This window comes from Sesamum indicum, linkage group LG11 (assembly GCF_000512975.1).
Source record: "Sesamum indicum cultivar Zhongzhi No. 13 linkage group LG11, S_indicum_v1.0, whole genome shotgun sequence".
Classification (NCBI taxonomy): Eukaryota; Viridiplantae; Streptophyta; class Magnoliopsida; order Lamiales; family Pedaliaceae; genus Sesamum; species Sesamum indicum.
In genome coordinates this window covers 14,202,221-14,221,098 of record NC_026155.1, presented here as the reverse complement: position 1 = coordinate 14,221,098, position 18,878 = coordinate 14,202,221, and the positions used below count along the sequence as shown (strand labels likewise).

At 31.5% G+C, this 18,878-nt stretch overlaps 2 protein-coding genes across 2 annotated transcripts; one reads left to right on the top strand and one right to left on the bottom strand.

The window, feature by feature from the left end:
* LOC105174480 (tropinone reductase homolog) lies at positions 763-4,215 on the bottom strand. Its single transcript, XM_011096601.2, has 5 exons — positions 3,903-4,215; positions 3,612-3,819; positions 1,485-1,701; positions 1,259-1,365; positions 763-1,173 (listed from the first exon to the last, which is right to left on the bottom strand). Exons 1-5 carry the CDS (start codon positions 3,992-3,994, stop codon positions 991-993), a joined length of 807 nt encoding a protein of 268 aa, XP_011094903.1. The 5' UTR covers positions 3,995-4,215; the 3' UTR covers positions 763-990.
* On the top strand, positions 16,344-18,785 carry LOC105174479 (zinc finger protein 10). The gene has a single exon (XM_011096600.2). The coding sequence runs from the start codon at positions 16,694-16,696 to the stop codon at positions 17,618-17,620; it is 927 nt and encodes a 308-aa protein (XP_011094902.1). The 5' UTR covers positions 16,344-16,693; the 3' UTR covers positions 17,621-18,785.

Sequence of the window (18,878 nt, the reverse complement as noted above, 5' to 3'; positions counted from 1 at the left end):
ATGTGTTGTCTCTCCGTAATCAGACATCCATCACTTTTTTTCTTTTTTAATTAATAGTAAAGCCCATCATTCTCAATTTTGCGAATTCTTTATTTTCCCGTCGGGCTAATTGATCTTGTGCAGTATCATTTGGATTTTAATGGTGAAAAAAATTTCAAAATCATAAAAAAAACGAGTGTTTTTTATTTTTTTTAAAAAATGTCATAAGGTCTTATTTATTAGTAGCTAGTATAATACCTCGCACAAGCATCTTGTTAAAATTTCTCATAATATTGTTATATCTCATAAAGCGAATGGAACTTAGTAATTTAATTATTGCAGTTAATGAAATTAATTATTAATCTTTTAATATATAAAATAACTTACAAAGATTTATTTCATTAAAAAAATAATAAAATTCTGATCTCTCTCTCTCTCTCTATATATATATATAACATTGATTATTGTTCCATTGTCAATGTAAAATTATGTCGGACATGCTTCATGTTTGCAGATTCCCAGAATTTGGGTGAGCAAGGTGGGTTTGGAGTGGAACAAGGCACTCACTCCTTTTGTAATTTCTTATTATTGTCCGTGCATGTCAGTCCTATTTCTCGGTTCAGGATTACTTTATATATATATATATCTATCAAGAACGTTTTCTAATAATTGGTAATGGTGTTTCTTTCTTTCTTCCTCATCAACATCCAAATAGTGTTTAATCAGTTCATGACTATTTTCAGGCAAAATTTTGCTATTCCCTTATCAGTACCACAACCAAGATCCAGGAAATTGATATTCACTTGTTCTCAGTCGGAAGTTGTTGTTTAATTAATTACATCATACGGCATGCAAATGGTAAGAAGCTGATGCCACAAATTAAAACACTATAACAGTCTTTTAAAAATTTACATATCTTGGCATAAAAAATCATGTAACATGCATTATTTTCACAAACTGAAAATCCAGGATTGATATAATCAAGTAATTAAATCCAGCAAAGTCTGCCAGCTAGAAGCTGCCTGCCGTAAATCCTCCATCGACATAAATAACCTGTCCGGTGATGTAGGAAGCAGCCGGAAGGCAAAGGAATGTAACCAGCGAAGAAACTTCCTCAGGCTCTGCTATTCGTCCAATAGGAGTCCGACCCATTAACGGGATAAACATTTCCAGAATTGATGGATCTATGTCCTCCTGATGAGGATGATCAAAATAAAAATAAAAATAAAAAATAAATCTAATTAAATATATATAATTGAGATGATGTGAGGAATCATACAGGTTTGAGGATGGAGGTTCTAACTCCAAATGGTGCTACAGTATTGGTGCGAATGTTGTCCTTAGCCCATTCGCATGCTAAATTTTTTGTGAGTTGATTTATGGCACCTGAGAGATAACAAATATTAATCACAATTAACCCACAGATGCATACATACATAAATTAATTAATGATGCAAATTAAAATATTGAATAATAATTAAATTAATGGGCGTAGGTAGAGCGACCTTTAGATGCAGCATAAGCAGAAATAGCAGGGAGTGCAACTCCACCAGCAACAGAAGAAATGAAGACGATATTTCCCAATCCAGATGCTTTAAGAAGAGGGTAAGCCAGTTGGCAGATATGATATGGGGACTCCAAGTTCGTCTCCATTATACGCCTGTAATCTTCAGCCGTATGATCACTAGCTCGTTTCAGCAGACTCATTGCAGCATTATTCACCTATATATATATATATTAATCAATTCAGCTAGTAGTTATTCCGGCACCTACCTACCTATTATTCATTCTAATTAAGTTTTAACAAACACTTGATAACTATTTCTTATAAATTACTAAACAACAACTTATATACACGTACGGTGTGCTTATTCCAAAACAGCCTGTTCCTCTGTATACTCAGCTCATCAAAACAGTGACTCTTATAATTAATTTATGATTATGCTTTAATAAGCCAAGTGTATGATTAATTAAAACTAGCAAGATTTTCAAGTGATTCGGACGCGTAATAAGCAGCTTAAAATATAACAAATGACGGTCCACGACTGTGTAAGCTAGCGTCTATCTTTATTCACTCTCACACACACTTATATAAACAAATACGTACACATATATGTTGGATCTTATTTTAAAAATAAGCTTTTAAAGTATTTGAATAAATAAGATGTGAAAACATCTTATAAGATGTTACGTTATTTGGCATAATAAGGTCTTTTATTGGTAAAATGATTAAAATGTGAATGCTACTATTAAAATCTAATAAGTTATTATTTCTTGGCTTATTTTGCTTCAAAAGAATTTTAAAACGCTTTTATAAATACTACTCGTTAGTTTAACTCAAAATAATTTTAATAGATAATCTTTTTACAATAAAAAAATATCGAATTATTACCTATATTTTTGAATAAAAATAATATATATGTACATGCATGCTGGTGGAATATTAATTTAGACATATAGTTTATATTTTCTTTGTTATGTAATAATTATTTATAGTCGTATAATTTATAATATCTTAAATTTTATATTTTTCAGTAAATATAATATCAATACCAGTCTTATTTTTATTTAACTATAATAATTTATTTATTAAATAATTGAGTATTTTTTTCTTTTTTGAATGTTAGTAAAATTAAATAATAAAAAAGTTTTTTTAAATTCTAGAGAGAGAAAAAGTGTGTTTTTGTGTGTGTGTGTGTGAGTGAGAGAGAAAGAGTGAGTGAGGAGAGTGTATATACAGAGATACTTTTGTCTTATAATATATTAATTTTATATAACTTATAAGATCTTTTTAGGAAAATTAACTTTCTTTTAAAAAGCTTATAAGATCCAAAACATTTTATTTTGAGATCTTATAAGATTTTTTTTTAAAAAAATTAGCCAAACACTTTATTGGATCTTATAAACTCTCAAATATCTTATAAAATATTTTAAAGAGCTTATAAGCTCAGGCAGACATCCTCTAATTCAAGAATACAAGGGGATTGCGAAGGAAATGAAGAAGAGATGAGGTTGGGTGAGTGTAGTATTTATATATTGTTGGTAGACAACAACTGATGAAGTCACCTGTTTTTGAGTTTACCAATTTAAGAGAGTAATCGGTAATAAGAAACTGAGGGTGAAGTCACCTACAAAATAATTTATTCATGTAATGAGATTTCTTGGGCCGGCGAATTGAACTTTCTTACATCGCTAACTCTATATACATTGTCAGTAGTCTCATTCAGTTCCTATACGATAATTATTTTACATGTTATGTTTGTCAACAAAAGACATCTATCTACCTTAAGTGTTGATGTCCCCATCCCCAACTAAACCATACAGCTAGATGGAAATTAATGATATATTCCCTAAATTCAACTCTAATTTAATTTGGCTTCATCTTACCACTTTATTTCAACAATACACGCACCTAATGTTAATGTTTGAACACAGAAAAAAACCAAAGAAAAAATTCGTATGAACTAATCAACGAAAAACCTGACTGCAAAAATGCATTATTTTCCGGAATTCAGAAGAAACTTGTCGTGGTGAAGAATTCGGGAAAAATGTGATTAGAAATGGAAAAGAAACACAGCCACAGTCGGCTGGCAATTAATTATAGTTGTAGAAATGTGAATGAAACTACTTACAAGAATATTGAGCTTGCCATCGAAGGCTGCGGAGACACTTTGGATGAGCTCCTCTCGTTGCGGGCTGGAGGACAAGTCGCATGCAGAACCCTTCACTTTGAACCCTTTGCCTTCCCATTCTTTAAGCCTTTCACTAAGTTCAGCCTGGTTTCTCGAACAAGTATATACCGTAGCACCGAATCCAGCAAGCTCTTCAACTATCGCGTATCTGAAATCACACACACACACACACACAAAATCAGTGCAGCGATTATATACAAATCTGCAGTAACTTATGAAGGATATAATTACCCAATTCCTTTGGTGCCGCCGGTGACCAGCGCCGTCATTCCTTGGAGAGTCCATCTTTGCTCCCTGCTGCGACTTTGCTCTTCCTTTGCCATAATTAATTCTTCAGATTCTTGATACCTATTTGTTTTCCTGATCGGGGCCAGAAAAAACACTCAGCTGTTGCCTTTAGGCCTCCGGTATTTATAGCCACCTAATTATTTACTTTGATATACAAAGTTAGGAAACAAATGGTTTTGGTTTGTTGCTTTCATATACATATGGCCATGAGCTCAAAGTTAAGAATCCTTGGGTACGTACTTGAAAGGCCGGCGCCAAGTGAAGTGAGAATAATAGGCAATATTTTTGTACGTATGTATATGTAATTATAAAAAAAATTTGTTTGGATCAGATTTGGTCCAATCAAATTAATTACAAAGCAAGTATGATATATATTTGCTATATAATTGATTAATTAAATTGTACATTTGTCGTACTGCAAGTATATGCCACATAATAAATTCAAATTTGATCGAATCGTGTCCAAATTAAAATTTCTCGTGTTTGAATTAATTTATGGATGCATCCTATACTTAACTATTAAACGAATTAAAAAAGAAATGCCAATCGAAATGATTGTGGTTGTTAATTTAAAATTTATGTTGGACATATATAAATATTTGGAATCTAATTCTAAGGTAAGGGCCAATGGTGGGATTATCTTATGTTATAAGTCTATAGTGCTCAAGTCATTCTGCACTTAAGATTTAAATATAGTAATTATGACATTCTAGAACAGTTCATCAAATGAAAGTCAGAAATGTAGATGAAACCAACACGAGCTTTCTTGTTAAACTTATCTAATTCTTATGCAATGAGTGGATACAAACAAGGTATAATTTTAAGCAACGACCACTTAATTAGTACTGTTAATGCTCCAGAGATTTTGTTTTTTTGGTGGCTTCTTTCTTGCTCTTCGGCTTTTCTATATATATTTTCTCTTTTATTTGAATCTTTCCCTCTCCATCTGTTATAAAATATTTCGGTGATTTCGAACTTTTTTTCCAGAAGAAAGCTAAGACGAATATATATCAGTGCAGCTAACTAAGCTAAAAATGTCATACAATTGCAAGAGCAGTTGGACGGACTAAATACAATTCTGGAATAAGCCGGAAAATATAATTAAGTGCAAACACCACCCAAACTAAGTGGATGCAGCACGTGGCAAATAAGGGCTTGGGCGTCCGCCTCTCCACCACCGTATAGACACTCATTATGATTAGTCCAAAGCAACCAACACAGTAAGGAATGCCACGAACTCCCCTCAATCAAGTATCCCGTGACGCCCTCCTAAACCAGTCTTTCACACATGATATGTGATATGGACCCATACCAGACGTGCGAAGGGACAGTTGGCTAGAACGTGCTACAGGCCTTCCTCAACGCCTCCACACATGGCACACACTCCATCCACCTTGATTCTTCGGCAGCGTAGGCCTTTTTGAGTGCGCAGCACTGCATGAGAGCACCTCCAAGCGAACTAGCGCACCTTTGGAATCGCCTTGGCCCGCTAGATAGAGTTCCGGTCCTATCGCTCCATGGAAGCATCACGATCTCTAGGGCTTGAGGAGTTCGACTGCTGCAAGGCCAGGCCATATGAACAATCAAAATCATAGGGTATTTAGAGAATTACTTGCAATATATCCATCAATACAATTTTAAAAGAGAACCGATACCTATGATAATTTAATTGAAAATTGTCCATTTGTACTAATTGAACCGATGTATATTAACATTTGATCAATCCTCTTCAATGTATATACAATATGAAGAGATGGAAATTAAAATTTATATCTCGATTTGGTGCATATAGTAATTTTCCGTTAAACTAATTAAACATATGAAATTGTAACTAAGTATCAATCAATTATCAATTAAACAGACAAAATATGGTCCACGAATTTCCAATTTAGTATTAGTTAAGCCTTTCACCACAAATTTGGGTGGAAAAAGATGGCTACCTAAAGTACGTACGTATATATAGCCACCAACTCATTCATAATTAATACCCTATGCATGCGATGAGGGCGCTTAATAGACAAAGACTCTCCAATTACCACTTTAATATTAACATGTCAAGCTTTTGGGGTGAGAAAAAGGTTAAGGGCAGACGGACGGAAAGGAACATACTGCGCGCAGGCAGTTGTACGTATTTCCATGATAAAGGGTGGCAGACAGTGTTTTCTCGTTCACTGCGCCGGCCTTGCTCTTTCTTTTGTGCTACTAATTAAGGATATTGGGCTTTGCACAGGCCTGTTTAGGAACAATGTGTGTTGGGCTTCTGTTTAAATTAGACTCGAATTTAGTTTAGTATTTCCTCAACCCTAATTCTCTTTGGACATCAACATATTTTTGGGTTTGATTAATTGGATTTTGAACTAATACCAATTAACATTTGACTACCCATCCCTTCTTTTTTCTTTTGATGAAAAGCGATTTCATACTATTTTAATCCAGATCAAATGTAGCAATTTCGCTTGAGGTCTTGTGACACGAGCTTCTTGTGCTTACCTTGATAAGTAATATGAATTTTGAGAAAAAGAGAAGCTTGTTAGGCTAATTGACTCTTTGATGCTTAAGTCATTTTTGAGTCGAAATGATAGAAAGCAATCAAGATATTAAATGAAGTAGAAAGTGATAAAATGTGTATGTGTCCATCGTGGCTTGATCTACGTGACACTGTCTATTCAGAACATGAATTGTCAAGAAATCTACAGGTATTCTTTCTTTCGTCAAGAAAAGTAATGTTAATTCAATCGATTAATTATTGCTGAAAGATCAAAATTTAATGAATCAACCAACCAAACAGCAGCAGCCACCTGGTGGGCCAAACACACAGCGACAGGAAATGAAACAAATAATTCACCACTAAAGCACAGAAGCTCATCAGGCACGCAAACACACATTTGCACGCACTGCATGGTAATTTTCAACAGCAAACTTGCATCCCTCCACTTGAGAACTCTGTTAAACTTAATTGCGCTTATCTTTGAAGTGTGCTGATGAAAATACAAGTGAAAACTCTAATTACTCAATCAACATATATATATAATACTGATTAGTTTAAGTGTACGATAATTATCTGGTTCACCTAAATTTTGTCGTACCATATTACTAAAATCTATATGCAATATTATTATGATTATTCTATGCTCACAAATTACCGACACATATTTTCAAAATCTCCTAAAATCTTTGGACGTTGACGATATGGTTAGTGCACAATTAATATTAAATTAATTTTATAAGCTGGTCTAAGTAGTTACTTTCCTCTTCCCATCCTTTCAAAATAATTAATTATAATTTTTATGAGGAATTATTAGGTAAGAGTCGAAAAGAAAGACTTATATATTTTATTGAGACTTGGAGGAGTGTACTGTATGCAGACAATTGTTTAAGGATACTAAACTTTCAAATGTCCAATTTGCATCTAAATCAAACCATTAATGTCAGGGATTTCTTAAATTTGATTTTCTAGTTACATAATTAATTAGTGAATAATCTAAAAACCATCTGTTTCACATAATTTTTGGCATCTGTCATTTTGTGTGTGTCTCTTTAATTAGTTAAAGGAGAAAATAAAAGAAAGATGAAGATGGGGAGGGGCCATCCCTGTTTAAATCTGACCTGTTGAGAATGAAGACATGCGTGTTAAGTAGAATGTCTTAATAGAGACAATTTGTGCATATTATTATTATTAATATTGTATGTAGTTGATGAGGAGGACAAACATTACCCCCTTATATTTAAGCTTTTTGTGTGTAGGTGCAGAAAGTTGGGCGTCTCTTATGTGTCTTATCGTTTGGATTTGCGTGTGCTTGCGACTAATCTTGACTCCTTTTGTAAATTGCCTCTAACACTAATATATATATATATATAATTAATTTCATGACAACCACACTACACATTCCAGAATTGAGACTCTCTTCGACCTAACTTGGACTCCAACCTTATATAAATTGGACTGTTTCACGAAAAGATTAATAAAGAAATATTCAGACATGGAACCAACTTGTATATATAGCTAGGATAACTTAGATTCGCGTTGCGCCCAAGTAAAGGCCTCAACATTTTGAGCCACGAATATTAAGTTACGTTTGGATCGATAAATTTGAAAAAATGAATTTCTTCGAATTAGAAGAATTTGAAAATTTTGAAGTTTTTTGGACATGTTAGACTATATTTCTAGCTAGGAAAGCATTCCTCCTCGGTCAACAACTGCATGCACAAGCACCCGGCAACGTTCAATCTAATGCTGCCATTCATATATAGCTTATAAACTGTCTTGTTTTAACTGCTGTTTATTTACCCTTCACACTAATGAATCTTCAGTGTGATTGCTAGCAATCATTTGATTGAAATTGCATTTTTTATTTATTTACAAAAGCGAAATAATTATATATATCAAATATTTTAAAAATTGAGTAATACCTCGATTCGATCAATACAAGATTCATGAAGTTGCATTTATTTACTTAATTAGACATGCCCATATATATATATTATATGCAGCAACCACAAGTCTTGAAAAATAAAATATTTGCTTTATCTTGAAATTAAATAAGATTCCAGCAATCATTCTATCTAGGATTTGAAAATTGGACGTTGAGGAGATTGTTACATGCTCTTCAATTTGGTTCTTTTAAGATAATTTTCTATAAGTGTCAATGTTCTGACATATTCTGTCCGTCTCTTTACAAAAAAAAAAAATTAAAAAAAGAAATCGTCTGTCTCGAAATTTTTATTCTTTTTGCAATGGGATAAAGTCACGATATTTAATACATTTTACATTAGTAGTATTAGTTTTTGTGACAGTTTTATAGTCATGAAACTCGGCTAGCTAGATGTTGTCCCTAATAAATCACATTGTCTCATAAAACACACAAATGTCATCAGACTACAAAATTTATATGAAGTATGGAAAATTAAAAGAAAAATTGCAGATTGGATTTAGTTTATAATAAGTTGCCGTCTGCGTAGTTCATCTAATATATGATTGCATTATTATGCTAATTAATTAACAATGTTTATAGTACTTAATTTGCTAAGTTAAAAGTGGAATTAAGTCTCCCACGCTTATAATTCATTTTAAAAATATTTGTTTGACCGGTGGACAAAGAACAAGTTGTTATAAGCGTCTCATGACCCTCAGCTCATCATTTCTGAATTAATTGTAGGCAAATAGCTAGGGACGGAATTTTACAAGCATTCTTCCGTTAATTAAGGGCCAACACACGCCAATAATTAAAGATGGTAATTTCAGATTATTTTACTTAAACTTGCTGCAGAAAACACTCAAATTGGTTTGTATATATATGGTTTTAATTCTATGTAGTTTTGAATATGAGTTGGAAGACGTGTTGGACGACATATTTTAAAAAGAATAAAACTTAACCAATTTTAAATTATATTATATGTATAATTATAAAATATAAAAATAAAATTATTATTTAAAAAAAATTCCCCCCACTCTCCCAATGTCCACTGCACAAGGGGCGACGACGACACCCTAGATCAGAAATAGATTTGGGTGACATAGAGCTTGAGGGCGATGGAGGCCGTCGTCCTAGGTAGAGGACGACGGAGGTGTTGCCCTCCACTGCGGTGGCAACGGCAGTCGGTTGGCGCTGCCCAGAGGTGAGGAGGGTGCGGTGATGACTGTTGCCGCCAATTTGAAAAAAAAAGTTAATTAAATATTAATTAATTTAATTAAAAATAATTTAAGAAATTAAAAATATAAGTTGTTAGAAGAAAGTTAAAAAATATTTAAAAAGTTAAAGAAATTATTTTTTTAATTTACAAATTATAATATAAAAATATAGTTACTATTATTTATACTAAATAATGTAATTATTAAAATATATTTAATTTTTATATTGTAATTTTAATTTAAATTATAAAAATTTAAAATTTTATATATTTTTTTGGAATTTTGGTACTTAATGGCTAGTCAGCATTATATAACACTTGGTTGTACACGTGTATAAATTGCCAGACATCCAACAAATTGCCTGCCACGTGAGCAATTTCATGCTGATTTTTAAAATATCGCTGGAAAATCATGTAGAACACCCTAATTCGGACTATTTCTCATCAATTTTAAAATTTAAAAGGACTTAGTAAAAAAAAAACATACTTATAGGACTAAAACTCATAACAGCTAAGTTAAGGTCTAAAAAAATAATTTTTTCTTATAATTAATATGTCCTAAAATGCATGTTCGGTAATATTGTCTTGTAATAAGCTTAGGAAATAAGAGATTAAGCCTAAGATACCTTGTAATCATCTCACTGTAGTGAGGAAAAATGAGATGATATGATTCTGGTTAATATGAGATTTTTTTAGCACTCGACGCAATCAGATGCGAGATAAAAGTATAATAATTATAATTGATGTGATAGGAAAAAAGAATTTTTTTGATCAAACTTGAATCAATTGGGAGCACAAATACCATGATTATAATTAAGATTATAGCTTAAAATTTCAGCATGTGGTTGGTGTTAAGTGTTCTATATTAACAGCAGTTATGTGTCTATTTCAATTATATGTGTTGATTAGTTATTAATAATTAATATTCATAGTAAGTGTATTGGTAGCTATAATTAATTATTAATGACTGAAATCAGGATGTAATTTTACTTGATTTATTTAAAAAGATATTATATATACTATAAATTTCTTTAAAGAAAAAACATAGGAGTCTCTGATTTATTTTAAAATTTTATTTAGTTTAATCATACTAATTGTAAAATTATAATTACTACCCAGTCACATGAAAGCTTTGTTTATTTCAGAGTCTGATTGGTTTTAATTTGTGGCATGTGCATCCAGAGATGAATTGGCACTTGTTAGCCTCATCCTTACCAGACTGGAAATATCTGTTTAATTAAAGCTAATTTGGCCTCAGGCCAAAGGTTTGTGATAGTAACATATGTACATCTATCCTTCCCTTCCTAACATAATTAAGCTATTATTAAGTTTCATGTGCATTAAATTATGTATGGGTTTGAGTTTAATAAGTACTCATCTTCAAGAAAATATGTAAGTTTTTTGTTCGATAAGATTCAATTCGTTCCATATCATTCAATGTATTCAAACTCAATACTAATTAAATATATCAATATTTTTAAATCGATTAACATATTCAAAGGAAATAACGAAACAGACATTACTACTAAAAGTAGATTATATACCAACATTTGTGAGATTTGAACCCACAATCTTTTTAATTGTGAGTTAGATTTCGTCATAATTGATGTATTTGATCACAAATTAGTTAGTTACGTTAATGTGATTTATAAAATAGACAAAAAAATAAATATAGTTAGTCAAGTTTGATGTCAAAATAGTTTAATAATTTAACGTAAGAAGAAAGAAGCATGTCAAAATTTGGTTTAAACGTAAATAATATTGGTATTTTAATCCTATAACTTGAGAGAATTGTCATTTTTAGTCCTTTATGAATTTATTTACAAGACTAAAATTCTAAGTAAATTGCAATTTACAGTCAAATTGGCTGAATAAGGATTAAAATTGCTAAAATTATAAAATTACAGCACTAAATTACAAAAATCAATTTATATGGGACTAAAACTACTACTTCCCCTAAGTTATAGGACTACCATGGCAATTTTCCCTTTAGTTTGGTCTTAAACATAAGTAGTTTTCAAGTACGATACCTAAGTTTAACTAAACCGTTACCCTATCTGACACGACTTAGTTAATTGCCCCTTCACATGCCATGTCCATTCTGGGCTAATTATACGTATTAGCAAATTCCAATGATTCAAATACACATAGGATCATTAATTAATACAACTTGAATGAAGCGCAATCAATAGCTAGTATCCTAAAATGTATGAACACGGATATGAAAACGAACACGAACACGAACACGAATACGAACGCGGCAACATCGAAAATATAAAAAAATTAAAACACGATATGGCACCTGACACGGCTAAATAATATATATTTTTAATTTCTCATAAAATTTATCAAGATAAAATATAAAATTGGCATGTCTTACATCTATATATTTAATCAAATGTGACTTAAAAAATATACATAATTAGTTTATTTTAAAAAATACGCAGTAAAAAATATTTAATATTCAAATTAATAAAACCATCATGACCATCTCCCAAATTTTAGTAATTTCTTCTCAAAACTTTTAGTTGAGATGAGTGAGTTGATTCATTTTATTTTTTATTAGTCAAAATTCTTTTTTTTTTTTTATAAAAAAAATAATTCAAAACTTTTTTAAATTATAAAGAAATTCAAACATGTCCAAAACGTGTCGAACATGCATGTTCTTTTTTTTAAAAAAATAATTTCGAACATGCTATCTGTGTATCTGACACGTATACGAAGAGTATCGGTGTCTGATATATGTTCGACACTACATTAAATATTTTTTTGAAATGTCCGTGTAATATAATTAGTAATTCTATCTCACTCCTATTTACTTCAGATTATATATGTGCTTCTATCAACTTATATGTTGAGCAATATGTAACTTTTCTTTAGGGGAAAACAGGGTGGTGGGGGTGGGGCTGGGGGGTTGTCAGATACTTAATTAGACCTATCTTTTCTTTTCTTTTTTTTTTTAAAAAAAGGGTGAAATTAAATAAAATAGGAGGTTGCCATGAAATTAATTACAAGAGTTTCAATACCAAATGTATACGCTAAATTAAATTTACAATCTTGTATGTTAGATGGGTGACATTTTAAGAATTGTAATTATAAGGCCGTCAATTAAATACTTATTATTCATTGGTTTTGTGCAATTTTAGAACTTGGTCACCGAAATTTTTTAACTCGATAGAAGTTGTTGATATGGAAGAAATTATGATTTTTAATAGGAAAAATTATTTATTTAGTCTTTTAAATTTATCTGTTTTAATTTTAGTCTGATAATTTTTTAAATTGCTTAATTTTAGTCATTTGATCCAATTTTGGATAATTTTACCCATACAAGTTTTTTAAGAACAATTTCAGCCTATATATATATCCATTCATTTCGTATCTCATGGCTAATGCTGGCTTAGAATGGTATAAAACTTTAGATTTATTAAAAAAATATTTATTTATATTAAACTTAGAGTATTATGATGGGATATTAGCCTTTATCATAAAAAAGGCAAAAAGATCATAAATTAGGCTAAAAGACCAAATTTATGCAAAATTGATAGATAGAGGACTAACCAAAGTGAATTCAACCAAAGTTATAAGCTTTTTTAAAATTGAAATTTTGCTGGCCCAGCATCCAATCAGTTCCTTGGCCACATAAATGATGTCTAAATTGCATTTTATGCATGTATGTTAAAGGGTGATATTGTAAGAACTGTAATTATATGACTGCAATTAAATAACCATAATTCATTACTTTTGTGCAAATTCAAGACCCATCGATGCAAAGAAACTAGTTTTTTCACCGTGAAAAAATTATTTGTTATACTAAAAGTCATGTTCAAAACATTTGCCCCAACGGCCATTGTATGGCCATGGTTAATAACTATTTACTATAATTGTTTGTTATTAACCATAACAGTTAATCATAGTTAAATGTTATAGGTGTCAAAGTAACTTTTTTTTTTTCCCATGTCATCAAGTTATGTGCATTACTAAATTATTTTCACTTGGTAAATAACATGTACGTAAGCTTAGCCAATATAATTGATTTGTAATGATATATATAAGCTAAAAACACTGTAGGGCTGAATTTAAGGTTTGGGCAACATTATGCAGTTTAGTCCATAAAATAAGGATAGAATTTATTTTGGTACTATACTTTGGCAGGTGTCGTTTTTAATCTCATAAAATTCATAATCACATATTTTTAATTCAATAAAGTCACGTAAAATTAAAAAGCCGTTGTTTGGAACTAAAAATGCATCGAAAATTTGAGATAAAAAAGACGTGTTTTTGTGTTTTATGGGACTAAAAGAGCCACCTATAATAGATATAATACAAAAAAAATTCTACCCTTATTTTATGGGACTAAAAAAATCTTTTACTCAACTTGACTGCTTGGACACAAATATTTGGACTTACTGGAATTGGGGGCGGAATGTTTGGACCACCTGCATTCACAATATTGGGAGTGCTATGCAAATTGACATTATACCTACAAGTCATTTATTGAGTGAAAACAATGTCCTAGCACATATAAGCTGATAACATGAAGGGGGAAAAAGAGTTCTTAAATTGTATAAAAATTAATAAATTATGGGTATCTAATAGTCAGTCCTATAATTAGTAGTGGTGTTTACGATGCGATTTCAATTTTTTCATAGCTATTTTTCAAATTGCATTGCTCTTGGCGATTTTATAAAATAAATTTTCAAATTGCCACTTTCAAAACCAAAATCAAAGGTGCGATTTTGTGCGGTTTTGGACGAATACTTATAACAAAAGTAAAATATTAAAACTAACAAAAATAAAAAATAATAATAATAATAATAATAAACAAGATTTGTATGTAGGAAACAAAATTTAGGTTATGGACATATTAAATATATTGTCAAGACAAAATAAAAATTAAAGACATCCTTGGTCAATCTGCAATCGTTTGTACTAGGTTAATAATACTCTAGACCATGCAATTGAAAATTTGTAGGCACTAGGCATAAGAGATTGCAAATAGATATTAAGATACAACATAAAATTTATATGTGTCATATTAAATAATTATTTTAAAAAAATTATTAAAACTAATTGATTAAGCTTGTTGATCACTTTTATAAACTAATTGATTAAGCTTGTTGATCACTTTTATATATATACTAAAATAACAATAAAAATAATTAAAATTATTCAATCATTGTCATCATTTATTATAATAATCTTTAGATTAATTCATAGGAATCACCAAGTTTTGTCATAAATTTATAAGTAATAAAATAGATTACATAATGCATGCTATATTTTTTTTTATATAAGTATAAAACTCACAAATAGATATAAAAAATCATAAGTTAATTATTAGGACTTGTCAATTTTAAAAAATATAAGAGATTACAAATATATAATATTAAAATATAACATAAATTTACATGTGTCATATTAAATAATTCTTTAAAAAATATTAGAATTTACTAAGTTGTTGATTAAGCTTGTTTTTGTATAAAAATTAAATGTATAAATAAAAGTAACATAGTTTATTATTATCTAAAACAAAATGTGATATTGATGAAGAGGAATTCGGGGATAAAAAAATAAAGGATGAAAAATGAATGAAAAATTGAAAAAATCAACAAATGGGCTTAAGAATTAAACACATTTTGTTGTATAAAGTCCAAATTTGAGTTTTACAAAAATGGGCTTGTAATATGAATTTTTGATAATATATGAATTTTGGGTTACATAATTTGAATATGAAATTCTTTATATAATTTAAAAAATTAATTATATATTTAGCGATGTGGTTCATTTTTGGACGATTTTTAAGTTCTAAATTAAAACCAAATCAATAGTGCGATTCGATTTTACTTTGAATTTAGAATTGGAGTTTGAAAAATAAATCATAAATAGTGGTTCGATTCAGTTCGATTAGAGCGATTATGGGTGGTTTGAATATTTTTTTTATCACCCCTAATAGCTATAGTCTTTAAATATCACCCACTAGCATACATGTCATAAATACAATTTAGTTATCGCTTATGTTAGAAACGCTGAAGTTCTAAAGTTATAGAAAATTATTAAATTATGGATATTCAATGGTCACCCATATAACTACAGCTCTTAAAGTACCACACCCAACATATAGGATAGTAAATATAATTTAAATTTTATGTATAATGTGATTAATCATATAGCAAATGTATCATACTTGTTATGTAATTTGTTTGATTCTGTCAAATCTAGTCTGAGTTAGAATTTTCCCTTTACGTATATGTACTAAGAAATTATTTTAAAAAAATGGATTTAACTCGCCCAGACTATTTCTCTTCAGTCACGTTATAATGACGTGTAAAATAATAAATATAGAAATATTCAATATATACACTCTTCAAGATAAATCAGAAAAACTAATTCCTCCACAGCATGTTTATCAGAACTTTTTGAGGGCTGACAAGAAAGCCGACGTATTCGCCGTATATACACAAACCCCAGACACATGCGTTTCTCTACGTACGCATACATCCTTGGTAACAATACAACCTGAATGCAATTAAGAATAAAAAGTAACTTAGAATGAATCAGCGATCAAATTAACCAAGGTAATGAAATAAACCACATATATGGGTAGAGCATATATATATATAAGCAATGTAAGATGGAATAGAGTGTAATTAATCTCCAATCAGAACATCATCATCATCATGAACTCACACACAATCTTAGTCTGTATCCAATTTCCACGCCCTCCATGACCGTATATAACAAGAGTCTCCCCGGGACCCACCACACACGGAATATAATTTCACAATAAAATCACCAAGAAATTGGAAAAATAATACATCTCGGCATCCACAGCGATTTTGTTTGTAGAAAAAACAAATATTAGCTGCATGAAACGGCCAAAGTTAGAGTGCCCACCATCCTTACCTTCCACCCCTAACTTAGCAAAAATCTGCTCATTTTCAGCTAATCATTTCATCTTATTAATTCCTCATGATCATTCCTATGTAAATCCATCAACTCTCTCCTCATTAAATCAGATGTAGACTTGCCATCAATTCATCATTTTCTCTATTTTCACCATCTTCGATCGAAAGTCCATAATTCCCAATATATTGCTTTTCTGATCAATGGAGCAAGCAAGATATTGGAACATATGGGCTAAGAGGAAACCCGATTCGAATACTCATCATATTCTTGCACCCGCAGCCGCCATGAATTCTTACGGCGATTCGTGGGAAGAACAGGCTTTTGCAGAAGATGCAGCTGGAACACTTGGAGGCTGCGTTTGGCCTCCCAGATCTTATTCTTGCAGCTTTTGCAGAAGAGAATTCAGGTCAGCGCAGGCTCTTGGTGGTCACATGAATGTCCACAGGAGAGACAGGGCTAGATTGAAACAGTCTTCAATTTCTCCAACTGAAGTTGTACCTCAAAATCATGCTCTCAACACTTGTGCCTCTTTTGATGCTCCATACTCATCTCAGATATGTACTTTCTCGTACAATAACCCTAACCCTGAATTTTCTGATAGGGGGCAATTGGTTTCAACCCCCAGTTCTCATGTCATTAGGGTTTCATCTCCACCCGCTACAAAAGTTATAAATAGCGAGGAGAAGATGTCAACCCTTTGTTTCTTTTCACCTCTTGTTCAGAAAACCCATAAGGAGAATATAGTTTCATCACATCCTCCATCATGGTCGAGCTTTGTTGCTGGAAAGAGAGATCATGATTTGGGTTCAGTCAAGAATCATGAAGAGAACAAATCGACTACTGTCGAGCCAGACTCTAGGGCTGAAAAAGAAGACTGCGTTACGGAAGATTTGTCGATGAGCTTGAATTTGGTGGTTTGTCGAGCGCAAACGAACACATCTAGCGATGAGGAAGTAGCGAGTTGCAAGAGAAGGAGAATAGAAGAAAAGCCCTTGAGTTTCTTCCCAAAATTGAGTCGTACTGTTGATAGATGTGTTTCACCGTCAGAGGTGTTGAAACTGCGTCCTGGTTCTGCTGAGGACCTGGATCTTGAGCTCAGGCTAGGTGATGCTCCTAAGGTGAAGTAAAACTGCAAACAAATTAAGACTTGCACCACTTTGCTAATTACTTTGTATGTGTTTATTTCAGCAGAATTAAAAGCTTAATTATCTCCTCTCCTTTTATTAATCTTGATTAGAGATGCCAATTAAGGCCTCTTAAATCTCTTGAATATTACTATGATTTAATTTCTTCCCCAAATTCATGTGGAATTTGAAGTTTGTATTAGTAAATGAAATGCTAATTAATGTATGTCCCGAAACACTAAATTAAGCATGTGTAGAGTCTTTTTCACATAAATGAGAGGGAGAAGACTGCAAAAGTTGAGAGAGTCCATCAGCTTGATCTTCATTCGTATATACAGATAGTTGAATTTTGGGTCATTATGTCTTTTATTCCTTTTGCCCCCCAAGAAAATTTGTCAGTAATGTATGCAAAAATCCTTGGTAGTTTACAGTTGCATGTGTCGTCTGAAATAAAGGAAACTGTTAGTGTAGTGGATGAGGCTATCTATGATCAGTGGGGAGTTGTTATTGAAGTTCTTATAGCTAGATATATAGCTAGGAGGATATAAGTAATTAGCCCAAGAATCTATATTTTTCGACATCAACGTATATTGTTGTTAATTACGCGTTATTATCACAGATTTTTGTTTGAAAAGGTTAGCAGCTATCTCAAGAAACAAGTTCATTTAGTCATCATCTTTCACATAGATCGAAGAGTCTGTCACTTAAAACTCATCATTATCTATGTTCGTCTTAATTGCCTGACTAGCCACTTCCGGCAAGATTTACAAGGACTATTTTGTTGTAATATATGTTTTTATTTTATGTCACATATTAGGAGTCTCTCTCAGTCTGTGTGTGTGTGTGAGAGAGAGAGAGAGAGAGAAATGAGGAGTCTGTTGGAGAGATGAAGAAACTGAGTGAAAAGTGCATGGAATGCAGTGAGCAAACAGCTACTTCCCCAGTCATGATCAGTACTGACATGTTTGTATCAGTATATGTTCATCTCTAAAAACTAAGCTCCGGAGGAAGGAAGACAGAGATGTAGGTAGTAGGGAATTTTTCATTTTAAAGTACATGGATCCTTTGTATTATTATGATATGATTCATGTGGAGGGAGGGAGCATATAAGTCCGTCCATGCACTTGCCTTCTCTTGTTTCGCTTTTGCTGATGGATGATCTCTCAAATCCTTCCAAAAATTGCCACCAACTACGACGGGAATCAATCCATTAAAGTATTCCACACATACCCTTTTCTATTCACAACACAGAATATAATAT

Excerpts from the sequence above, each read along its gene's own strand:
- LOC105174479 (XM_011096600.2), top strand. The coding sequence starts at position 16,694 with ATGGAGCAAGCAAGATATTGGAACATATGGGCTAAGAGGAAACCCGAT.
- LOC105174480 (XM_011096601.2), bottom strand. The coding sequence starts at position 3,994 with ATGGCAAAGGAAGAGCAAAGTCGCAGCAGGGAGCAAAGATGGACTCTC. Across the intron at positions 3,820-3,902 it reads GGCGGCACCAAAGGAATTGG|ATACGCGATAGTTGAAGAGC; the intron begins GTAATTATATCC and ends GTGTGATTTCAG. Across the intron at positions 1,366-1,484 it reads TGCTTATGCTGCATCTAAAG|GTGCCATAAATCAACTCACA; the intron begins GTCGCTCTACCT and ends GTTATCTCTCAG.